The sequence below is a fragment of the Lipophrys pholis genome (genome assembly GCF_963383615.2).
Source record: "Lipophrys pholis genome assembly, chromosome: 11".
In the NCBI taxonomy this organism is placed as follows: domain Eukaryota; kingdom Metazoa; phylum Chordata; class Actinopteri; order Blenniiformes; family Blenniidae; genus Lipophrys; species Lipophrys pholis.
The window spans coordinates 15,120,699-15,145,787 of record NC_137631.1 but is presented as its reverse complement, the minus strand read 5'-3'; the positions used below and the strand labels follow the sequence as shown (position 1 = coordinate 15,145,787).

The following is a 25,089-nucleotide window of genomic DNA, read 5'->3' as shown; positions in this document are numbered from 1 at the left end:
AATAAAAACTCAGCTTCTACTACAGAATCAAATATTTATTGTCCACTACTGCAGCAGCTGGCTTTAGAGGCAAACACTTAGTTTACACAATGATGGTAGTGCTCGTACAGTCATTTACATGACAGGAGGGGACAGTGAAGTGCATGTTGACGGTACAAACGGCTTCGGATGCTGTTTGACGTTCATATCTGAGACGACTCCAGCCACAGTGAGGAGCTCTTGACCCGCGACTGCTGGGAGTCCAGCTTCAGCAGCGCGGTGACTGCGCCCTCTATCTTCGACATCCACACTCTCTGCAAAAACACACAAGAAAGGTTTACAATAGAAACATTGACAGAATAATCCTTACGGTTTCAGTAGGGTCCTATGCACTGTCAGTGCTCGGACACTAATAACAGCTGTTGAGATGGACTGAAATTATGTTTCTGAATATGTCATTTATTTACCACTTTATCTCTGAAGTGTGTTGGTATGAATGGATCAGTGTGGTTTTGATTCATTTTGTTCATTGGCAGAATGAAGTAATGCAAGCGAGGCTATGCAGAAATCAATGAAAAATCAATTACATGATATTCAGAGACCTTGTTTATAAAAGCCATTTCTTAACACTTTATCTGGCAGTTGTTTTGATAAACCTTTTGTGTCTAGGAATCACGGAGCACCCAACAGAATATCTAAATATTCAACTTGAAAACTACAGTGCATGAATTTTTAGAAAATGAAATAAAAACACTAAACTATCAAACAATGTAAAATCTTGTGTTACTCATGTCATTCACAAATCTAAACGTTTCTATACAATAAATGAACACATACTGATGCATCTCAAGCAGTTGTGAAAGCTGTTTCAACACTCATAACAGATCAAGTTAAAACGTTTGAAGTATTTCTTAAATATCAGCTGTGATAATTACCGTTAAGAAATGTGAAAAATATAAAACGCCATCAAATTGTCTAAACTTTAATGTGATTTCCATGACTTCTAAGCCAGAATCATGAGAAACAAAAATATTCTTGAAATATTTCACTTTTTATGTAATAACTCAATGCAAAACACAGATTGTTGACAAAAATGAACTTTTCCATCATATTCTAATTGTTTGACATGTGGTGTAAACATTTGTCTGAACATGGCGCCACCAGTCCTCTGTCAGCTCTTATTAAACTGTGCGCCGCCTGGTAAACCTTGTCAGAAAGTCACGTTTGAGCAGGTTTACCTTGGACGACTCTGAAGGGGCTTGGAGGGTGAAAGCGCCGATACACTGTTGGTAGCGGTTCAGGTGCATTATTATGAAAGAATGAGGCAGCCCCGACGCTGTGAAAAGAAAAAGTGTCCAATGAAAACAGAACAGACGCTTTAGCTTTGCACTGTCTGAAGAAAAGGAAAGGTGAGTATTACTGGAGGCATTCAGCTGGTCAATGTTCCTGAGCTGGAGCCGGTCCAGAGAAACTGGTTGGTCGAGAACCGTGAAGACGCATCCATCCTTCAGCAGCTGCTCCAGCTCCAGATTCTGCTGCAGCCTCAGAGGGTTCTGCTCGGGACCGATGGACTTCTGCAAAGAGAGTCAGGACGCAGTACCAACTTGTTGAGAAGAGTGACGCGGTGACAAGCGATCTGAATGAGAACCCAAGAGCGTGACATACCTTCTTGTTTCTCTTTATCTTTGTTATCAGCAGGAATTCGTCAAACAGGAACAGATACACGTCGATCAGCTTTGTGTTTTCTAGTAATTCAACCAAAGGAAAGGTGGGATGAGAGTTTATTCACACGGGAGCACTGAGTGTAAGACACGCTGGACTGGTGCCAGCTGTGCACACCTGTGAGCACCAGCTTCCCCTCGTGCAGCAAACTTCTGTGAGAAATGAGATTCTCCAGAGTGATGGCCTTCAGGAGATGCTTCAGATTCTGAAAGAGAGTCAGTCGGTCCAGTGAGAGGAGGGCATCTTCCTCTTTTGACGTGCAAGCTGATATGAAATCATCTGAGCCTCTGGTGCCAAAGTGCTCATGGTGTCTTGTACTGCTTTATTCACTTTTCACAGTATCTGAGTTGACATCCAGATAAAAAAAAGACTTGATTATCATATCTGCACCAAAAGGTCTCGGAAGATCAAGTGTCACTGCACAGCTGACTCTGAAATCTGTCTACACTGGTCTATGTAGAGGCAGATAAATAAATATTTCCCTCAAAACAAACAGACATAATGCAGACAGACCTCGGGGACGAAGGCACGCTTGTCTCTCTCCCACACAGGCAGCCACACCAGGGCGTCTCTCAGCTGTTTCACCTTCTGGTAGTTATCCAGCCATTTCACCTTTCCCTCTAAATCACCTGGAAACAAATATGGAAATAAAAAGCTGTTAACACTTCTGAGTGCTGATAAAATGACATGAGCGTGTGCATGTACATACAGCTGTTCCTGGTATTAACAGTGTAACCGTGCTGAAATTCACAGGTGTTTCCTTGTTACACACAGTCGTATAAAGTAAAAAGTCCAGCAGCTTTACATGCTGTCAGCTCTGGTCACCAAGTCACCGTTCTTTGTACTTTGTCTCAGTCAGATATCTCCAGATCACATCTGGCACGTTCTAGTTTCAGTCTAGTTTCTGAAGCCACTATATTGATATTATACAGAATTTGACGTAACACCGGGGGTTGAACATTAGACCCCACATATAAGACGACCTGTTCGTTTCAATATAGTCAATCTTTTGGTAAAACCGGTTTTCTGGTTGGTAATACAGAAGTACATTTATTAAAACTGCAAAGTAGTTCCTTATCACCGGAGTACTTAAAGTATCATTTAATAACACAACAGTGCAGGAAGGAGTAATGTACCGGGAAGTTAGGTTGGTCATGACAAAGTGCAGGGCGTTTCATATTGTGGACACTAGCTATTGAACATGTAGTGTTAACAATAGATGTTATTATCGCTAACTCAGAAAGGGGGAAGGGATTCTACTGGTTCCTCAAAAAAAACATAAAAACAACACTTTACATACACAATACATACAGTACATGTTAACTTGCTGTTGCTGGTGCGGTGCCTGTCTAATAATATGACTATATTTATATATATATATATATATATATAAAACTGTGTAATGGGAAATTTACTGATAGCAAAGCAAATGGCACTGCATGCTATTACAATACTTTTAGAATAATAATGCACAGTACACTACTTTTGGATTCATTACAGATTTTTTGATAAATTACAGAAGATCGTGTTCAGAAGTTTAGTTTATAAATGTATAAATACCGGACAAAAACAATATAGTTAAATATGATTGTTTTTCTGAGATGCACCAACAACTGTTCTCTTCTGTCCTTGTCCAGTGTTTTTCTACATTTATGTAGAAAAACAAAAGGCAGTAATGATGATCACTACTCACTTCAAAAAAATTGAAAAAGAAAAGGATCAATTTGAGCGAGGGAAAAACACAAGAGCTTGCAGTGCGAACAACATTTCACATGAGGCAGGTACAGCATACTGTATTTAATGAATAAAATAACAGTATCATATTACTGATAGATTAAAATTATAGCTGGTGTATAAATAGCTCTGGTGCAGTCTGACTAATTGCCTCACTGTATTCTCCGGTACTGTGATGTCAAACAGGTGTGGCCATGTCGTGAGAGATTACAGCTCTCTCAGCATTTCCAGTAAATATCCCCACACCCAGCGAGGACATTGACCTACACATCTCAGCTGCGATTGTGCGTCCACTCCACGTCACTCGCCCAATGCACAATCATACTCATTAGAAAGGTGCGGTGAAACACACCTTTCCAATAATTGTACGAGTGTCTTTGGGATTGTGTGTGCCGCGCTGTGTGCTTCGTTTGCAGGCGCTAAATGATATTGAGCTGCATTGCGGCAGCATATTTCCCACAGCCCGTCCGCGGAGTTACAGAGTAAACCCACCACAGCAAGTCTACCGACAGAAACACGCTGTGAAGAATAAACGTTCAGCGGCCTCCTGGCCGCCAGCCAAGATATGTAACCTGTTTGCTCTCCGAGGCACAATCTAGTGTGTTTGTGCTGATGTAGATAATCTCACTTTACTCCTACTTAAAATGCCACCTCAATTGTGATATGTTTGTAAACTACCTACTGGATAAATCCTTGATGTTCACACTGCAGACAAGCAGTGAAACTATCAGTTTGTCATCAGCGGCAGAGAAACCCTCTGCGAGGTGTTTTGCAGTCGTGCAACTCGTTTAACAACAACAAACGACGGTCGGTGGGAGTCTGCTGACGAGGCAGAGCTCAACGAGGTGAGCACATACAGCATATACCATGTGCGTACTGTGCTCACATATAGATGTGTCCACTTGCTCCGCTATAGCTTGCAGCCCTCCGCTTTCCTCATCCAGCTGGCATCTTTTCGCAATGTTGCGCAGCAGCAGCGGGTATCTGGTCAGCCTCTGCAAGGGCGCCACCAGCAGGTCACGTAGCTGCAGCCTCCGGCACTCTTCGTTCCTCTCACACCACTGGAGTAAAAGGAGGGAAGGGGACAAAGAGAAGACAGGGTGAGAGAGGGGCCACGAAAACAGAGGGGTCAGAGGGGTGAAGGGCTTGTTGGAGAGGAGTGACTCAAGAGGGGGATGGGCGGAGAGAGAGAGAGAGAGAGAGAGAGAGAGAGAGTGATGCGTGTGAGGTGAAATATATATCAAAGTCAAAAAAGTGAACGCAGCCAAAAACAACCCAGGATCATCATGACAAGGAAGGTCGCGCATGACGACAAATGGTGACATTCCTCTTCGGGGCCAAACCTGGTGACACTGATCTGGCTGTTTGCTGTTTAGCCGCCAACGTGGCTCAACAGCACCGAAAACCTGGCCGCTTTCAGCGAGTTCACCTTCCTCCTTTACCTTCACGTAGTATCCAAAGTCCTCTCTGGATTTCAGGGCGTCCAGATAAAGCAGAGCCGTGGAGTAGTTGAGGCAGTACTTCTGCAGGCAGTGACATATGCTCTCCTGGAAGACCTGCCAGCAAAGAGGAGTGTTAGACCAACACTGAGAGATAAACTGCTTCGTCACATCGGCCACTAAACTGCAGATAAGCAATCATTAAAAAAAAAAAAGGGAGCAAGAAGAAGATGGCAGTCTGTGTGTAAGCCAAAGGGCAAAAGAAACTCTTCTTTAAAAAGTATTATGAAAAGCATCATGTAACAGCAAGATGAGGAAGTTTATACATTATATATTTTTTTAAATGTCTATATGAAAGAAACACGTTTGTAGATACATTTCCTTCTTCGGTCCATACTTTATTTTCAAATTTTATAAGACATTAATAACATAACAGTGACGCTACGAATACAACATGTACATTTAATTGTGATTTACAGTGTTGATATATTACCATATGAACGGGTATACTCGCCCAATAAAAACAGCAATACTGAATAATTGAAACAATATTTGATGTTTTCTCTCACTGGATTCAGAGAAATTCAGCAACTCCAGGACTTTTGCTCCAGACTTAAGTTAAGAGTTTCCTGTTTTTATTTAGTCGATGCACTTTGATTTCTCAATATATTGTCAGTGTTTGAAAACTATCTAAAAAAAACAACCAGTATTTGATTATCAGTGATATTTAGTTAATTAAAACTGATTGATTTTGCAGATCTTCCTGCTTTGTGACTGTAAAACAAACAAACAAACAAACATGAAGTCTCCCGCTCGAATTGTCTTTTCTTTGGTTTCTTATCAGTGGACTTTTTTAACAGCTGACTGAAAGAATGAGTGAAAGTGGCTGCCGGGGTCACTGTGTCAACCGTGTGTCTACATGGGAGTGGGCCTTGCCTTGCTCAGCAGCTCCAGCAGGGTGGGCCCGCCACCCTCAGTAATGTCCACGGCTTCCTTGATGACACGGAGGAGGTTGTTAAGGAAACCAAAGCTCACCTACAGCAAAAGAAAAAAAATACTCAGTGTCAGATATCACTAAAAGGCCACAAGAGACTCACACTCCAGTCACTAGAAGGTAAACACGGGGCTGGGGACGTTGTTAAATTCACTTTTTGGACTTATCAATAGTTATCTGCATCACTGTATTGGGGCTTAACTGTTTAAATTAATGAATAGATGCAGATAAATGAGTCCTTTCGTTACTTTAAAGTTATGAAATTAGTTGAATATCATAGCTCTCGCACGCATTTGGCATCATGTCTCACCAGGCAGAGTTCATTAAGGTTTGCAAACAGTCGCCACAAGTCAACATCACTTAAGCAGTTCCTCAGCTGCAAGTTCAAAAGCGTCGCCAAAAACACCTGAAGGGAACAAAGAAGTCAGAGAGGGAAACGAAGCAGCTCGGGCTGTCTGTCACAGTGGCATTAAATTTCACATCCAGCGCGGCGGAGAATGGAAAACCTGAACAGACTTCTTTCTTACGTGAACAGGAGTTTAATGGAAAAACACAAAGCAGCAGGTGTTTGGTTTCGGTTGGGTTTGGTGTTATTTTTTTGTGGTACTTTGTGTGTGTGTGTGTGTGTGTGTGTGTGTGCGCACGAGCGAGCGCGCGTGTCACCTCTTTGAGAACCATAAGCTGGTCCAGGAAGTAAACACACTCGCTGGTGACGAGCTCCCATATGGCCTCTTGTTTCTTGGAGCCCTGAGGGTCGGAGGACGAGCTCACCTGAGACGGTTGTTCCCCCAGGAAATCAGCCAGAGTGTAATCCTGCACACAGACCGACAATAGAAGTGGAATGGACTCAACAGTGCCTCACTGAGACAACTCTGAAAATGTGTTTGCATTAAAAACTGCACTGTTTATAATGCTGCCGGGCTCCAATGTATTACAGTGTTTGTTTATATGCATGTGTACGGGCTGGTTATGGCCTAGAAATTCAGGTTCTTGCACAACCTGTCATTTGAACGTTGCGGGAGCTTCCCTTTTAACTGCCGTCCTGTTACCTTTAAGTCGTTCGTTAAAAAACTAGGCTGTATTTGGATTTGAAATCTGGAGCTCTTTGTACTTCAAACTCTGCTTGGATTGGGACTCGCTGTGTACACAAAACCAAACACGATGATTCAAATAACAAACAGCACGCTTGCTGCTGACGGTGCTGACTTTTCCTCACCTTATACTTCTGAAATTCAGTCTTTCTCCAGTCCTGAATCTGTGCTGTCGAAAAGTATTTTTCAATGTCTGATACTGTGCCGAGATGAGACTTTCCTTTAGTCTGAAAGAAAAAGGGACAAAGACACATCAAGATATTTTTCTCCAGTGATGGGGGCGGCCTTTTTTTTTTTCCGACTTATCATCTCTTACAAACTACTTTCAAAAACTAAATCATCAAGTTGGGCTCAAGCAGTGTTGACTAATTTATAAAATGGTGACGGCCACAAGGGATAAGGAGAAACGCAGTAATCTGCTTTGAGAAGTGGGTCAGAGAACAATGTCCAAACCCACGGCCCACAGCTAAAACAAAGTCTACCAAAACAAAACCACAAGCACACCTAAATTCACTGACTCAAAAACAAACACACCTACCGTACTACGCCTTGAAAAGGGCCACTTTGACTTCTTAGTATCTGCAGGAGTAAACACAGCACGTTGACTGTCGTCGGAAAAACAAGAACAACCGCGTTGTGTTCAAAGATTGAAATTAAACACACAAACAAGTGAAGACAGAAGGAAGTAAGCAATAATTCAACCCTCATTTAAAAAAGTTGTATTCTAACACTTGTCCCACTCATCTCTCTTTGAGAGTAACTAATTTAAAATTTATTGGACATCAAAATAACCACAAATATCTTGAATTGACAAAATGTAAGTATTAGAGTTGAAGTAAAAAATATTATTCTAGAGAAAAAAAAAACATTCAGCTCTTTAGTGAATTCTCAAACTTATTATGTATTAACATAAGAGCAGCCATTGTTGTACAGCTGCAATCGAGACTAAAAATAAACACCGACTTAAAGCTTAACAGCCCAAGTCAAACTATGTTAATAACCTCTCTGCCTGCGACGGGATCAAAGTTGAAACCTCGACTGTTATTATTGTTTATTTGATTGTTATAAGCCGTAAATATCAGAAGCTGTGAATGTACCGACATATTGCCTCCTTCTGTAATATGAAAAGTTATTCCACCAATAGGCTATCTTAAACACTTGTTGCATAATAACTAGAGGGCATGAAGGCTTACCTTCCTCTTAATAATCGTACTGACTTATATGTTGACTCAATACAAAGAGGCATTAATCAGTAATAAGCCCCACCTTAAACCGAGGGTAGAATTTGATCGACTGGGTCAATTATAGGTTAAGTCAGAAACTTAGTGACGAGAGCGAGAGGCAGCGTTATAACAGTATAGACGCTGTGTAATTTAAAAGTGAGTTTTACCGAAGAAGTTTGAGCCGTTCAGTAGGTCAGCGGCTCCATTCGAAACGAAAAGGTCTCCTGGTGAAACGTCCAATCCAGGCAAGCTGACCACCACAGAGCTCCGCCTCCTTTCCTGAAGCCTGAGGACACGCAGAGCAGCCAGATGAACGTATTTCCATGGATCCACAAATATTTTCAGCAGCAATTTACACCCAGAACATCTCTTCACGATGAGAGAAATGACTCAATGGGCACATAACAAGCTCTTTTTTTTTTTAAGACGTATTACTGTATTGCAAAAGCATTGTGGCAAAAAAAAGAACAGACTCAGAGCGAGCCACAGGAAATAACAGAATTCCTTTTGTCATTTTACATTGTTGAAATACCATCTGTATTGTGCAGCAAACCAGCGATTAACACAGGCAGCAGAAATTATAAAGGATAAGTGTTATGCGTCTGGCTTATGCTTGGGTGGCTGCTGATTAATGGATCACCCTATTTGTGTGGAAAGAGGCAAGCTGTCAATGTGTGCCACTCATAATCCTCTTGGTCTCTTTTTCACAGTTAGTAACCAAGGCACTGCTGGAAAAACACAGGCCTGCCTTTTAGCCTCGAGGAAAGACTCAACCAGCCACCGTTCACTAGTGTTGTGACTTATCATACGCTCTTTGGATTTAAGAATCATTACTGAGGGTCACAATGAACATAGCAATGCTTGAATAAAAGACACCGATCTGAGGACATAATGACAATTCTGTCCATAATGACAGTGACAATGACTGGAGATGTCTAAAGAGGGAAGGTCTGTGGGAATGTTATGATTTGTTGCAAGGCTAAAAGAGCAAGAAAAACTTGATCAGCGAAAAGCGACTTTCACAATTCAAATTCAACCCGTGCTGAAGTAAAACTGACGCTGGAAGGTGTTTAGTGTGATTGTAGTCGGTATAAATAAGGTGGGGCCAGACAGGCAGGTTTTACCAAAGGTAAGTTCAACCTCCAGCAACGTGGACACACTGACTGACAACTGCTCTGTAACACTGCAGGTTCACTTCTAGATATTTCAGGGTGTCGGACACATAAAGGTTGGTTTTGGTTCAGAAGTAGATAACGAGGATACTAAAAAAGGTGAAACGTGGTTTTATTTTTATTTAATTTTTTTCCATTTCTTTCTGAGTGATTAAAAAAAGCAGATAATGGGGGAAAAAAGGCAAGATATTTGCTAAACACCTTACACATCCACACTAATCAACACATCTGTTCAGTCAATGTAGAACAACATGCACTCTCACTAGATAAAGGTTATCTACATATATTCATGACCAATGAGGAAACTGAGCATGCAGACAAAGGCTAACACATGTTTACGATAAGAACACAATAATGTGGAGCAGAAGTACAAGCAAGAGGAACAACACGTCTTCCGGTTTGTCTGTGTCCATTTTTTTTTTTACATGTAAAAGCAGCTTTGTGGGGCTGAAAAAGAAGACTCTCCTTCTTCTAACACAGTACATCCTCCTCATACAGTAGTCGCATTCTCGTCTGCACAGCTGCACAGAAGTGGCATATGAGACTAACTGGAGTGCACATGTGGGCCACATGGCTGCGGGGCCACCTTGTGCACTTGGGAGGATACGTTAGGCTGCAACTGAACAGGAGTAACCCGGTACACTTTTTTCTCCAGGACACTTTTTTGTTGAGCTTTGAAAGCACCAACTGTTCTTTACTCTGGCCAGCAGAGTCCCGCTCCCTCCAGTAAACTGATACCCCCCCCCATCAACATGCCGATCAATGTATGGGCAGACTGTGCTGAATCAACAGCAGCACCTGGGCCCGGTGGGGGGACACGGAGCTGAAAGGACAGTAATAAAGACAACATTTACTCCTGTAAACCAGGTCAGTGCCTCCTTGCAGTTCATTCCACAGCATCCTCACAATGACATCCTGTTGCTTTGTGACCGTGCAGAAAGCTTTCTCTGTGTCAGCCTCTCGGCCACAGAGAGTACTTATGAAAATGGGTGCTTTGTTCCTGCACAACAAGAGAAATAATGATGCTCCAAAACAAAACTGTCCCGACCAATGGCTCGCGAGGCCTGGTCACTGTAAGAGGCACAGTGCCAGGGTGTAATTACAGGGACAATAGCTGCCTAATTATCCAGTGAGGGGAAGAGCCTGGCTGCCCATTAGGAGGGGTGTGGGCAGCAGTAAGGGGAAAACAGCCTTAATGAGGGTTTGTCTAGTCCGTACATGACCATGGGACTCTCAAAACTTAACCCAGCAAGCTTTTGAACCATTAACAAAGACATGAACGACAATGAATGAACAATGGGGCTCCTTAAAGCAGAGGTCCAATCATCCTCGCTTACTCCCGAGCATCCAGCGCACAAGTCAAATGCTCTTTGACATACAATCCCTCTTTCTTTTCTGTTAATGAAATGAGAGAAATTTGCATAACTAAAGCAGCAAGGGACCATCGTAGATAAGGACGAAACAGCAAACTAAACGTGAGCTCTGTATCTGTTGCAGGAAGAAATTTGTCTGCTTCCCTGATAAGCAAATGTGTTCAGTTGTTAGTGAAGTTCTGGAATTTCCAACCATGTTGGCAGCGCACACAGACAACATGTTGAACAGTCCAAGGTACACCTACCTAATATGGCAGAGCTCCTTGTCCTGCAAAAAGAGAAAAACTTCATTAGTGGCCTGAATTTTCCATAGCAGCAATTATACTATTTACATGCCATATTAGTGCCCCTCCACTGCACACTCGGCATCAAAAAGAGTGTGCAGAGACCTCCTACTGCTCCCAACACCACTATATCACTTTCAAAGACATTCAAATCTGAATCGGTGTTTTAAGTGGTCGCTTGGACTCAAAAGGCCTCTGATATTGGAGGAGAATGTCGGCACTCTATTGAGAAAGCGCTTGCTTGAATACCACGAGCTGATGAATAGATCTCCCCATTATCTTTTTCCATCGCTCAGTGACCCCACCATTATTGGGTGACTGCTGACTGCGGGGAATAGGGGCCCAAGGAGAGCACTTCCCAGGGCTCTCCAGGCAGTGGGCTTGGTCAGAGCTGTCAGTGCATGTAACTGCTGATTCATTTGCTGTCAAAAGCTTGCATTGTGAGTGACCACTGCGGGAGGCAAAGCAGAATGAGGGAGAGAGGGCTTCCGCAAGGAAGGAATGTGTAGTCATTTAATTTATAGGCTTTGGATTAAAAAAAAAAAAAAAAAAAGGCAGACTGGCTTGTGTTGATAGCAGGCAAAAGTTTCTGTAAAAATAAAAGAGGTTGTTTGTTTTTTTTGTTTTTGTTTTTCTGGTTGACCAAAGTAGGAAGCAGGTAGAAGCTCACCTGCACATCACCATCAGAGAAGTCAACGTCTTTAGCAGTGCGACGAGCAGTGTGACAGTCTTGTCCAGGGGAAGTGACACCGTTGTTTAAAGTCTTTGATCCCTGCGATCTGGTTCTCTGTCGCTCTGAGGATGAAACTGACTGAATATCGCGACTGATCTCTCCATCGGGGGGAGGGCTTGCTGCTAGGGGAGACTTGACTCTGTGCACAGGAGAAAAGGGGCTCATGGGGGACGCCGTGCTTGCAGACGAAGGCTCCTCCTGAGTGCTCCTCATCCTGGTGGAGTCGGTCACTGATCGCCGGGTGCTCCTCATCCTCCTCAAGGTGGGAGAGGTGGAGATGCGCCCGGGAGCTTGGCGGTCAAACTGGAAGCTATCAGGGTCCACCAGGGACAAGTGTCTGAGCTTGGAGTGTGTCCGTTTGAGATCTATGTGCATTATGACGGGGCTGCTGGTCTGACACCCCTTGTGCTCAAATGTGCACGAGTCCGTTTGAGTTTGTGCGTTCGCCACCCCTGTTGTGACCACCTCATTCTCTGCCCATTCGATGTAACTCCAGTCCAGCTTCTTCTCATCGTCCTGGTCTTTGTCTTGCAGAATAACGTCCTTCAGCGACGACATTGTAGCCTCACAGGCATGGTAGGGCAGCAAAGACCAGAAAATGTGTAAGCTTGTGGCCTGATTGCTTCGCCTCCTTCCAAGTCAGCCTCAGATGATAATCCTGTTGCATTCCAACACTGTTCACACCATTGATTTCTCAGGCTCCTGCGGGGGGGAGAAGTAGAAAATGTGTCAATAGCCACAGCAATCGAAGCCGGGCACAAACTTTCCTCTTAATCCCCTAAAAGGGGATTTGATTGTGGTTGAAAATGGTCAGTTGGTAGGAAACAGAGCTTTTGGAGGATACAGTAAATGCTTAGAGTTGAGAGTGTATTCATACATGTTTGTGGATGAAGGATTTAAAAGCAGTGATGCTGCAGTCAATGTCACAGTGTGGATTAACAGTTTTAGTTTGTCAATGAAAGTCCCCACAATGTGAAGGGAAAGGAAGGCCACGCACCTTGTCCCAGTTTTCAACTGGAGATAAATGTTTTATATACGTTGTGCGCTGATTAAAGCGGAAACAGAGTTTTATTGGTGTGATTTGTTCGCCATCAGGAGCATTTCATTGTTTATTCAGCGCTGCGGTTAAGTCGGCGCATCCACGAGGTGACAAAGGTAAAGCCAAGAAACAACAAACTCCGCGTCCCCAAGTTTACAGCGACACAAACAACATTCGAACAAAGGAGGAATTACTGGTGTTTGGAAAGACGGTCGAAGAAAGGAGAGAAAAGGAAAAGTGTGGTTTACTTACATTCACGGTGTGACTCGAACGGGCGGCGGGTTACTGTGACCGGACAGAGACGCGCTGGTGTCCGAGGCCAACCAACCAGGGAGAGTACTTGGAATTATTCAGAAAGGAATAAAGGAAGAGAGGCCAATGAGTTTGTTGTTATTTACAGCAGTTAAGAAACATCTGTCCGTGCGCGGCCGCCGGGAGGAGGGAGCGGTGCGTCCTGAGCGGGTGGAGAAGGTGCGTCTGCCGCGGTGCTGCTGCAACTGCTGGAGAACAGCCACCTCTCTCTCTCTCTCTCTCTCTCTCTCTCTCTCTCTCTCTCTCTCTCTCTCTCTCTCTCTCTCTCTCTCTCTCTCTCTCTCTCTCCCTCTCTCAGTGAGTCACAGTCACGCACAAGCACGTATCAGACGCATTTGACCACAATGCAATCAAACACTTGCAGACGCCGCCTAAACTTACACAACAGCAGGAGCAGGAAAAACATGACAATAAGTGTGTCAAACTCACCAGCAGGCTAAAACGAAAGTAAGGTGCAGTATGAAACGCAATTTAAAAACCTCCAACAATAATGAGCAAAGTGTTGCCTGATTTTCACAACGAATAGAATCGAATCGAATCGAATCGAATAGAATCGAATAGAATAGAATAGAATAGGCTTCATAGAAAGATCACAGAATAAATAACACAGAAGTTAAAAAGTCAAGATGACTGGATAAAGTCAAATAAGCATATACTCTCATACTTCACAACATTATTATTATTCCGTTTGTGACAATAATGACCATAGGGATTATTTAAAACAATTTCACTTTGAGGAAATATATTCATGAAGAAAAAGTAAATAATTGATCTTGTTTGTGTGACTGTGAAAAGGTGATTCCATCAATGATAGCTGATTTTTGAAAGAGGCCTTTGCCAGTGAGTCAATGATTGTGCTGTGATCTGACCCTGTGGCGCTCATTTATAAAAAATGAATAAATAAAAAACGTATGTTGAGAAAGCTCTTGATAATTAAAAACAAACAAACATCAAAACTAATGTAAAGACTGTTTTATACAGCCCATCATCAGTATTTTGCATGTTCATATCAGAAATTGCTTAATGCCAATTAAAGAAGAGTTAAATAAGAGGCTTTACATTTTTGTACTTTACCCTCTCATTATCTGTTAGTGGTTAAAATACAGTCACATCACTATCGTTGAAGGCTGTAAAACAGACACTCCTGGATATAAATATTAGTCTGTGTACCAGCATTAAAACGGTCGTGATCTAAGAACCAGCACCTCTGGACACCAGGTCACCTTCAGAGGTGACTGAGTGTTATTATGTAATCTGTCATCTGCTCTGATTTATCGACTAGAATATCTCAAATCTCTCCATATTTCTTAGTAATACACTTAAATATGTGTCAGTGTGTCTCAGAGGCACGCTGTGAGAAGTCGCATGAGACAGTCCATGTGGGTTGTTTGTATTCAACACAGAGAGCAGCTGAAGGTTTCAGTCTGGTGAAAAGTGTCTGATCACGGGGACGCAAAACCGGAGGTTTCGCTAAACTCTGAGGTTAGATCTTGAGCGCCCCCGTGTGTACAAAAGTAGGTAGCACATCATATAGTCCCTGTTGGTCCTTCAGACCTTCACGTCTGGTTGGAGCTTTGTTATGATAGAAATCGTGTAATAAAAATCACATGCCTGCGCGTCCACATATTTCTAAAATCGGCCAGTCGACATTTTGTCTTGTCATTACTCTCCTAATTATTACAGTCAATTAAAGGCTTCTTGGATTTGCATCAGCATAAAAACAGAATCTAATAATATCTTTATTATGATTTATTCCAATAACAATAGCGAATTGAATCTATCTATCTATCTATCTATCTATCTATCCATCTATCCATCTATCTATCTATATATCTATCTATCTATCTATCTATCTATCTATCTATCTATCTATCTATCTATCTATCTATCTATCTATCTATCTATCTATCTATCTATCTATCTATCTATCTATGTAGATATGCCAAATAGCTACAGCTGTTACAAAAGCTGCATCTGTTTTTCTCCCTCTCCTCCCATTGTGTGTGTGTGTGTGTGTGTGTGTGTGTGTGTGTGTGTGTGTGTGTGTGTGTGTGTGTGTGTGTGTGTGTGTGTGTGTGTGTGTGTGTGTGTGTGTGTCCTTGTCTTCTGCTAGTGGGGACATCTATCCCCACAAACCCCATGACTCATGAGCCATGGGATCATAAAATGATATCCATTGTGGGCCTTCCTGAGCTCAAACTGCATGTTCTACCCGACAGTATAAATACTAATAAACAAACTACGTTCTGAATTTTTTTTTTAAATAATGTAGCATTTGCTAAACTTAATAAGAATTACTCTCTGAGGAAAAACAAATCTGAAATCAAACTGAAATCTATTTTGCCAGACTGGACCCTTGGGTGGGTCGGTTTTAACCCCCCTGACACACCACTTTCATGGTAACAGCTGAGTTTAGAGAAAGTCTGCCAAAATGAATGTAAGCCAATATAGTTTAACAATTTTTGCTGAACTAATTTGATTGGTTGGAGTTAAGCTGTCTAGACTTTACAGGAAGTTTATTTAAAACTGAATAGTGAAGTTAATGTTCCTGTAAGATATTAAAACTGAATTGTATGTTTCCTTTTTTCCCCTCTGTATTACTGGTGGAGAACTAAACACGACTGCAAACAAACCAACGGAAATTAGGCTGTGGTTAGAGTTTGGTTCAACTTTGTAGTTGTGGCTGAGCTTTGAGGGAATCAGTTTAAGTTAATTTATTGTTTCCATAAGTCATATAAACATGTTATATGTCAATCAAGTGAATTCAAGCAAATGGTGTCTTGTTATCCTGATCAAGACACATTAGAGTGACAAGAAGAAAGTTTCAGGTGTTTCCCTGTGTGAATTAAAAACAAAAACATGTCATTGAGCGGAATTTGCTCACAGCCTGACAGCAGCAGTCTCCTCCCCCTCGAGTGGATGAAGAGGAGCAACACTCCGGGCTGTCTGACATACAGGAAGAAGTTCAATAAGTCTTTTTTTTTAAAAATATATACACACTTGCTTTTCTTGGAAGGAAAAAGTCGCTTGACGCGTTTGTTTTGCTCTCTCTTCTTGTTGAGTCGTCGCGCCTTTTCTTTTCCCCGGTCGACTTGTTGAAATGTGTGAGAGTGAAGGAGAAACTGGGGGCTGCTGCTGAACTGGAGGCGCTGTAACGCGTGGATCACTTCACCCGAACAGGAGAGTGCCATTTGTTCATAAATGGGGAAAGCAGAGGAAGTCTGAGACGTCTCTTCGGTGAAAAGAAAAGAAAATGTCAGAACACAGATCCAGTTTCCTTCACATTGGAGACATCGTGTCTCTGTACGCGGAAGGATCGGTGAATGGCTTCATCAGTACTTTGGGGTATGTTCCTCTTTTTTCACTTTTCTGCTCTGTGTATTTTATTCCTCTCGCGTGCAGATACTTTCACTTTGCTTTACTGAGGCTTCTTTAAGCTCTTTTAGTTCACAGAGAGCGCTCAGGTCGTTCGTTCGAACGCGAGACTTGTGGTCAGGGCCTGTCAGCGCGCACAACTGCAGCCTCTCAGGAAATTCTTCACGTTTACGCAAATGTAACAGGAATGCAAAGCAGCGCGTAACCCAGGTACGCGAGCGACACACTCGCTGCAAGAGCATATACGTGCTGTACACTCCCCAAAAATAAGGCTTAGGTATCCAGGAGGAGGTGGCAAGCCGGCCCCAGCAAAATGAAACCTTCTACTCACTCATCTGATGTTTGCGTAATAAACCATAAACTCTTCTCATGCGTCTTCCTCCGCATGCTTAAGGCATTTTAACACACTTACACTCCGGTGATCGTGATGCATTGTTATTTTATTAACCTCACAGGAGATCCCAAATAGGTTTCTGCACAGGTCTGCAAATATTATTCAGTTAAGTTAAGGTATACCTGTGCCAAGAGTTGCACACAATATCAAAGTGCCTTATTTTGCCGATATGAGCTACAATAACATCCAAGTCTTGACGTGAACCGTTTAACTTTGCAGTGACAATCCTGTAAAATTCACTGCAGGTTTTTACTTAAAGGACAAACAGCAGCATGGGCTCCGGGCCCCTCATAAAGGTCATGTCAGGTATATGTGAAGCCAAGACATGCTTCCCCTTTATGTAGTGCTTTCTCCATACTAATGAATGAAATCCAATAGTGTGGGTTTTGTGAGCATCTGCACCAACAATATTCAATTCTCAGATTGAAATCTTTTCTTTGTGGGGTTTTCCTGCTCTGCATGTGAGTTTTGTTTGAGTACTCTCACTCTGTGTGTCGGTGTGAATGAGAAAGTGTGTAGTTGTCTGTCTCTGCCTGTGATGGACCAGCGATCTGTCCGAGGTTACCCGCACCCTGAGATCAGCTCAAGCTCCCGATACTCATGATGCAGTTTAGGTCAGGGATGGATAAGGCCTGGTGCTGGAGGGCCAGAGACCTGCCTGTTATTTAATGTCATCCTCCTCCTACAGTCTTCAGTGACTGTTTCATAAGATGCTTCTTCAGAGCTTCATTGTGACGTGACATGCATTACAATCAGGTACTTCCCCCTCCTTCCCCCCAAATGACTTGAAAGCAGAGAAATAAACTGTGCAGCAATATACTAGTCATTATTGAGAAAATACACAGTAATTTTGTAGAACAGCCATATAAAGTTGCACTTATCTCGGATAAAGGGGCAGAAGCATTTAGTGACAATTCTGCAGGTCTCAAATCAAAATAAATGCTGGTGTCCTGGTCTTGGACGGTTTAAATGATCAGTTACGTTTGTGAATCTGTTCATAAATTAGACTTTACAGGCTTGAACAATGGTTTGTAAGTTTTGACGTACTGTGGAAGTGCAGTGGAAACTTTGGTTCATTGTGTCATTCTTCACGCATCAGCACAAAAAAACATGACATGGCATGAGCATTTTGTTTAACTGTAGCCTTCGCCGTGCTCAGAGCTCCAGTGCAAGGTGAAATGTTCCGATGGCTCCGCCTGCACTCTGGCCTCTGAGCCTGCTAAACTAGTGTGGAAAGATTGCCTGGCCGTGAGGAATGAGTTTGCCACACCCACCTCTTCTCCCCTTTTCCTCACTCTGTTAACCTCCAGCAAACATTCAGTTCATATCAGTCGTGGCTATCTTTTAAACAAATGGTCACCAGTGTGTTTGTCCTTGGACTTAAAAGTTGCTTGAATGCGACAGTGTTCCTCCACCGACTCTCCGCAGTGCTTTCTGTTCTCTCGCCGTTTGATAATATTGCAAGTGTATTCCGTAGCGGCGTGCACACTGTGGATTTACGTTTCGAAATGCAAGCGAGCTGCAGTGAATGCTTTACACCGCCTGCTGTTGTGAAGCCAAGCGATGAAACTCTTATCAGCCTTTCAATAACTCATGTAGTCTGACAGGAGCTGTGAGCATTTTATCAGGAGCTGTGCGGTGCCAGGACTCGCTGACTTCCAGAGAGAGCAAAGAGTCTGCAGGAAACCTCCCTGAGCCACAGCCCCTGTGAGCACAACGTAACCTCAGCCGAACACGGCTGCCCATGCCCGTGTTTGCTGAGGATAACAATAAATCTGTGAGCTCTTTGCACACCTTACATTGCAAGTTCTCCAAAACCTGCTGACCTTTAAGTCTTTTACGAGGTCATTTGGCGTATCCACAATCCTCCCCGACGTTGACCTTTATTTGATTACTACGAGTCTCTATTAAGGTTTCGTTGGCGTACAAGTGCATACAGAATCTGAGGAAGACATCTTTAAAAACACTTATTTGAGTGGTTTTGAAAGGAGTAATTTTTCCATAATTTGGCATGTTTCTACCACAGCTAAATCCTCCCAAGCCAGTTCAAGGAGGAAGTGTGTGCCTCGATTGGACTGCAGGGCTTCTTTCTTTCAGCAGGTTGTAACATGCATCAGACTCTGGTGGCAAAATCTTTCACACACTATAAGTTTTCTTACAGATGAGTCATTCCTCTCTTTGCCATTTGTTTCTTGTCTGAAAACGTTCAACCTGCTACCCTTCATGACAGTCTCCATGTTTTTTGTTTTGTTGTTGATGTTGTTGTCTCTCTGTCCACTCAGCACAAGCAATCCCTATAATTAGCTTGTCCGTGGTAGATCTACCTGTGGTTCATGTTTAACTTTGTTATAGTGTGTCACAGCCGCTCTGTTTGTACTAACACCGAGCTCTCTGCGGCCTTATAGTTACTTATTTATGAGCTCAGGCGTCTTTTGTCGGCGGCCTTCCTGTTTAACCATTTAGCACTTGATAATGCTTCCCCTCTGAGTTCTATTGTGTCTCATTTAGATGTAGCTTTGATACAGAGCCCGAGGAAATGGTATGCAGCCTGTGGATTGACATTGATCGGGCGCTGTGGCACGGATAGGAAATGGCTGAGCTCACTTGAGCCAGCTTTGTATGAATTGGCGTAATTGTGCGTCGCATTATGTTTCTCCTCAGTGGTCGGGATGAATGGATGCGCTTGTGTACCTCAAACAGTGGTTTGGGGGATAATGGACTTGGATGATATAGAGCCTTTTGTATAGAAATTCATGTCATAAACTATATTTCAGCTGTTTGAAATTGAAGCATTTCTCTGAGAAAAAGCCGCCTCTGGAAAGCAGACAAAGTATAGCAGCGTCGCAGCAAATACTAGAGCGACTAAAGCCTTCCCTCACTTTTACAAAGACTTGGTTTATCTTGCAAGAATTTGAATGTCCTTTTGAATGTCCAAAAGCCTAGTCTTCACAAGGCCATACTGATTTCCTGATAATAATACAAGTTTGATTCAACCGAAGGCCTAACTTAAAAAAGGGTCAAATATTTATCCTCCTCAAGTGAAACAAAGAACTGCAAACAGTCTGAATAACAAATCAATCAATCAAAATCTCTAGAGTTGTTCTTTGCTTTTTTTTTTACAAAGTAAAAATAAATGAAGCTACTTCAATGCTGCCAAGTGTGTGCCTCCTCCATCATTTAGGTATTCCGCCCGTGAACTTGTTCTTTTTCCGAGTCCATTGTTTCGCCTGCTTTTTCTTCTTCTCTGATTCTTTTAGATAATGGGCTCTCTGCCGTTCAGAATTCTGCCAACACCTTCAGTCTCAGCTCTCTCTTTCTGACTGCTCATTTAATGGGATTAAATGAGGGCTACAGCTAACAAATACAAGTGGTTTTCCAAAAGTTATTTTTCTAAACAAGTGATGATCATTTATAGTGTGTAATAAGTCTACTGCAGGTTTAATTCACTCCCTGTTTGGGTATAAGAGTTTATATAAAATCCCACAAAATGGAATCGGATAATAATCTTTGGCGATAAAAAATGTCCAGCGTGTCGAACACTAAGCAGCTACTAAAGGCACGGAGGGAAACTCCCGGTCAACTGGATGCCACCTTCTCGGTATCCTCTTATCAACCCTGCACAGAAACCTTCTGGTTTCCTTTGGTGGCAGCAGCCCTGTGTTTTAGCAATCCAGATGACTTGGCATGGTGGCCAGTTCTCCTATGACAAATACAGAGTTCACTACAAATGGCTACATATACTGGGCCATGTTTTGATATTTCCACCCCGGTGTGTAGAGCCAGAGAAACTTGGAAACAGCAAAGTTAGTTATAATGAATTAACTTTTGATCCTTTGATCGCAGTTTCAGTTTCCTCAGTAGTAGTGGAGGCAGTTTGAAAATGAAATTGGAAAAGCGACTGTTGTGTTACTTTGAGCTCCATTAGTTTGGTCATTCATCATGATGTGGATATTGTTGTATTGTTGAATTATTGGTGAAGTGTCAGCACTGTGTCTCAGTCTAACAACTAATTTACTACACACACTGCATATCGTTGTTTGGGAGAAGATGTGCTAAAATGCTGACGTTAGTTGTTCATTAAAAAAATAACTGAACTGGACTTACATAAATTTTACAAACAGTAAAGTGAACAGGAGTATAGTCAAATAGTAACTGTGACAACTCTGGCTGAAGCTCTGCAGTGCTACATAACTGCTCTTCATCAACTGTAACCGCATTATTAATTTCTAATTCAGTTGTTATCAGCTACTTGAACATTAATGCTAAAAGCAGCGACAATACAGGACTCTTTTAATGCTTCCCTCTCAACTTTGGTCAAAAAACACAAAGAGCACAACGTACAGTGGAAGAAATGTTGAGCATTGATGTCGAGATCAGGGGTCTCCAATGTGGGTCCCGGAGAGTCCCAGTCTTCCATGTTTCAGATGTCTCCCTGCTTCTACACACCTGAATGTAATGGTTATGTCGTCAACAAGGTCCTTAAAGCGTCCAATAAGGAGCTCCTCATTGCAGTCCCGTGTGTCGCAGCAGAAAGAGCCCTAAAAGACAGGAGGACCATAGTTGGAGATTTCTGGTCTAATGGAAGAACTTTGAAGAGATGAATGTGATGGTGCAGGGAGCCTCTTTACTTTATTTCTCACTCAACTTATCCAAATGTCACTGTGGTAGAGAGCCACTTATTCAAATAACCAGTCGCGGGGGTTTAATGTTCAACTGCCTGTATTTGTATGAAATTGATAAGCTACATAGATCCACACAAAATGTACCTTAATGGTGGATTTGTGTTTTTCCGCTTGTTTTTCAGGCTGGTTGATGACAGGTGTGTGGTTCAACCTGATGCTGGAGACCTCGCCAATCCACCCAAAAAGTTCAGAGGTGTGTTGGTTTGCACTCGCCATGCTGGTTTACGTAACTCACACGCACACACACACACACACACACACACACACACACACACACACACACACACACACACACACACACACACACACACACACACACACACACACACACACACACACACACACACGCGCACACAGGAAAAGTTTATGTGGGTTTTAGTGACTATCCAAGCCTCTGTTGGATAAATAACCATTAACCTCAATGTGCAGTTTCACCACATTAAAACCTTTGAGTGGATCTTGACCTGAGTTAAGAGGGTAATTCCTGTGAGCCTGAATGAGTTTTCTCCTCCTCAGATTGCCTTTTCCAGGTATGTCCCATGAACAGATACTCAGCCCAGAAGCAGTTCTGGAAAGCCAAACAGGGAAAACAAGGAAACAACAACACACAAGGAGAGCTGTTTAAAAAGTTACAGGTATACTACTTTTTCTATTTTTCTCCTCCGAGAATTCATTTGGAGTGTTTAAAGAGAATTGCCGTGGCTCTGTTTAATCTACCAGCATGCAGCTGAACTGGAGCAGAAGCAAAACGAGTCGGAGAACAAGAAGCTCCTCGGAGAAGTCGTCAAATACAGTAATGTCATCCAGGTAAACATCAGGTTGTCCAAAGACTTGCTTTAGTTTCCATGTTTACTGAGGTTGTGTTCCTGTCATCCAAGCCCTCATACCTCAGATGGACTGCCGCAAACAATGGCAGTGTTTGGTTTCACTGATTGCTGAGCTCTTTGTTTCTTTCAAAGTGGAATTGTTTTTAACCGCTGTTGCCAAATGTGCTCAAGGCAGTCGCCATTATTCTGTTGCCTGAGTAAGCTCACCTTATCAGGAGTCGGTTTTAGAGAATTGAAATACAACACTGACGTTAAGTGGGATTTTTGTGGTCTACAGACACCCCTGTGAATAACGTCAACTAAAATCAATGTGATGAGTTTAAAAGAAAAAAAAAAGAATGATTACATATCTGTGTTTTTTTATATGACTTTTATTGAAGATGTTTGCATAGAAAACACGATAAACATACTAAACACAACCTGTCCCATTTTATTGTTGATTAGACCGCTCTGCAGTATATAAGAGTTTAAGTCTGTGGTTACCAAAAAAACAAAATGTTGAGTGAAGTTATCATTTCAACCAGTCATACGATTAAGCAGCAGCTCTGCTGTTTCACGTTCATAGCTGTGCTAATTTCTCTTCTTCCCTCTTTAGAATAAGTGAGATAGTAAACGTTTTTAGAAAGATGACATATCATGGAGGAAGACTTTATGTAAATGTAATCAATATTTTTACACGTTTATTTGAGCCAATAGTTTGGTAATTATGCATCATAAAAGTAAGCAGTTTATTCCCACACAGGCGAAGGAACACAATGCAAACTCTGGACTCGAACTCAGGACATTCTGCTTTGAGGAGAGAGCTAATTTAGGGATTCACTGTGGAAGTGTCAGAATAAATTTAATCAGCCTGATCTTTCTGTCTCAGCTCCTCCACATAAAGAGTAATAAGTACCTGACGGTGAACAAGCGCCTCCCTGCTCTGCTGGAGAAGAACGCCATGCGTGTTTCACTGGACGCTGCCGGGAACGAGGGCTCCTGGTTCAACATTCAGCCCTTCTGGAAGCTCCGTAGCGAAGGAGATAATGTAGGTTTCTGTCTGCTTGGCCTCGTCTGCGTGTAAACATGAAGCAGTATATCAATAACAACTTGTTCCGTTTCTTTATGTAGACCGTCAGTTCATTGTTTGTCCTGTCCCAGTAACATTTCTGATTTGTCCCTCTCCTTTGGCTTTAGCGTCCTATGGTTAAAGGTATTGCTTTTGATTGTGCTTGGTGTTTGTGCATTGAGCTGAACACAGATTATCATGGAAAAGCATGGTTTTAACACCTTTTCACATGCATGCAGACTCTTTAAGATCAAGCTTGAAACAACCACTCAGTTCTTATTGTTTTCATTTCCACCACTTTGTTTCACTGACGCCTGCTGTATCATAGTTTAAATATTCAGGAATAGGCCGGCACAGCAAAGTGACATGAAGCACCGAGTTCAGAGTGAAGCCACAGTATGCTTGTGTGTGGCTGCTACAAGAAAGGATGAAGTTAGTAGAGTCAGAGATGATGTTGCATTAGAGAGCATGGGAAATGCAATCGATGATACACTAGTTAGGGTAGTTTTCTAACCATACCTTTGTATGTGCATTCATATCCTCTGACTGATATGAAAAAGCTTGTTTGCTGTGAACAGCTCAACCTCTCTCTTGTGTTAAGCCCTGTGTGTTGCAGTGGCAACCTTGGAAACACACACAAAAAAAAGGAAGAAATAAAACCTTTGCATGGATGTGTTTGTAGATTCAGTTTAATTAATTTGAATAAAGATGAAGTTAAGAACGGGTACTATCGGCCACTATTTAATTTGATTTCCAGGTGGTGGTTGGAGACAAAGTGGTGCTGATGCCAGTGAACGCCGGACAGCCTCTTCACGCCAGCAACATTGAGCTGTTAGACAACCTCGGCTGCAAAGAGGTTGGTAACGCCCAGTGGGGTGTTCTTCCTCCGGCGAAGTGCTGGAAAGCGTCAGGGGGTCCACATCAGCAGGAAGACTCCTGATGTCGGGGAGATGCCTTTTGCCAGCATGATTTTTTTCCCTTTAGTTTTTGATATGTAATCCATGATGAAAAGAACTAAGTGACCTCAAAATGTTTGAAAAGCCCAATTCTGGTCCAACATGATTCCTTCTGTCAGCACTGAGACGTCGCATCATATTACTAACATATAAATGTGCCTTTTTTTGCTTTAGTTGTTTGTCCCCTTATGGCTGCTTCCTCCTGCAGGTTAATGCTGTGAGCTGTAACACCAGCTGGAAAGTCACCTTGTTCATGAAGTTCAGTGACTACAGGGATGACGTTTTAAAGGGGGTATGCAGTTTTAGCCTCTTTAATTTAGATTATTCAGATCGTAACATGATTATTTGTTGACCTGATGTCTTGTGTGCTATTCTGTGTCAGGGAGACGTGGTGAGACTGTTTCATGCCGAGCAGGAGAAGTTTTTGACCTGTGATGAATACACGATACTGCAGCATGTCTTCCTCAGGACCACACTGAGGCAGTCTGCCACCTCTGCCACCAGCTCCAAAGCTCTCTGGGAGATTGAGGTGAGCATTGACCTAAATAAACCATTTCTTTGATATTTTTAGGAACTTTAATAACGCTATACTAAAAATGATCAGCAGGTGATTATGACACAGGAATGCTGTGGTCGACCTTTTATCTTCTCACAGAAGTGAGACTCGTTTTTATCTGCAGGATGGGTGCGAAAACTGACACTGACACATTTA

The 25,089-nt window shown here is 42.4% G+C and overlaps 2 protein-coding genes across 8 annotated transcripts in view; one reads left to right on the top strand and one right to left on the bottom strand.

Moving 5' to 3' along the window:
• Positions 1-4: 4 nt before the first annotated feature.
• plekhg7 (pleckstrin homology domain containing, family G (with RhoGef domain) member 7) lies at positions 5-13,468 on the bottom strand. 2 transcript variants are annotated; one of them, XM_080474997.1, is made up of 17 exons: positions 13,036-13,468; positions 11,682-12,446; positions 10,973-10,995; positions 8,350-8,468; positions 7,498-7,538; positions 7,085-7,186; positions 6,532-6,681; positions 6,179-6,274; positions 5,811-5,909; positions 4,878-4,991; positions 4,322-4,496; positions 2,215-2,330; positions 1,819-1,906; positions 1,645-1,724; positions 1,400-1,553; positions 1,218-1,315; positions 5-293 (listed from the first exon to the last, which is right to left on the bottom strand). In XM_080474997.1, the coding sequence occupies exons 2-17, from the start codon at positions 12,300-12,302 to the stop codon at positions 183-185; spliced, it is 2,187 nt and encodes a 728-aa protein (XP_080331123.1). In that variant the 5' UTR covers positions 12,303-12,446; positions 13,036-13,468; the 3' UTR covers positions 5-182. The 2 variants fall into 2 exon arrangements, with proteins under 2 accessions (XP_080331123.1, XP_080331124.1); XM_080474998.1 differs by having other exon boundaries at positions 11-293; positions 6,640-6,681; positions 13,036-13,347.
• A 2,540-nt stretch (positions 13,469-16,008) lies between these two features.
• Positions 16,009-25,089, top strand: part of itpr2 (inositol 1,4,5-trisphosphate receptor, type 2) — a 65,274-nt gene continuing 56,193 nt past the window's right edge. For all 6 annotated transcript variants that reach the window (XR_013935784.1, XM_080474993.1, XM_080474992.1 and 3 more), the window contains exons 1-8: positions 16,009-16,440; positions 21,669-21,739; positions 22,063-22,181; positions 22,267-22,353; positions 23,242-23,400; positions 24,179-24,277; positions 24,586-24,669; positions 24,760-24,906. Coding sequence is in view for 5 of the 6 variants with exons in the window: in XM_080474993.1 (XP_080331119.1) it covers positions 16,349-16,440; positions 21,669-21,739; positions 22,063-22,181; positions 22,267-22,353; positions 23,242-23,400; positions 24,179-24,277; positions 24,586-24,669; positions 24,760-24,906 (858 nt within the window). In the remaining variant the exon portion in view is untranslated. The remainder of the gene's footprint in view (positions 16,441-21,668; positions 21,740-22,062; positions 22,182-22,266; positions 22,354-23,241; positions 23,401-24,178; positions 24,278-24,585; positions 24,670-24,759; positions 24,907-25,089) is intronic.

What these genes read in the sequence shown, in the direction of transcription:
- plekhg7 (XM_080474997.1), bottom strand. Translation starts at nt 12,302, where the DNA reads ATGTCGTCGCTGAAGGACGTTATTCTGCAAGACAAAGACCAGGACGAT. An exon ending in TCTCTGATGGTGATGTGCAG is followed by an intron (nt 10,996 to 11,681) that starts GTGAGCTTCTAC and finishes CTCTTTTTGCAG; the next exon opens with GACAAGGAGCTCTGCCATAT. An exon ending in TGACCAGCTGAATGCCTCCA is followed by an intron (nt 1,316 to 1,399) that starts GTAATACTCACC and finishes TTCTTTTCACAG; the next exon opens with CGTCGGGGCTGCCTCATTCT.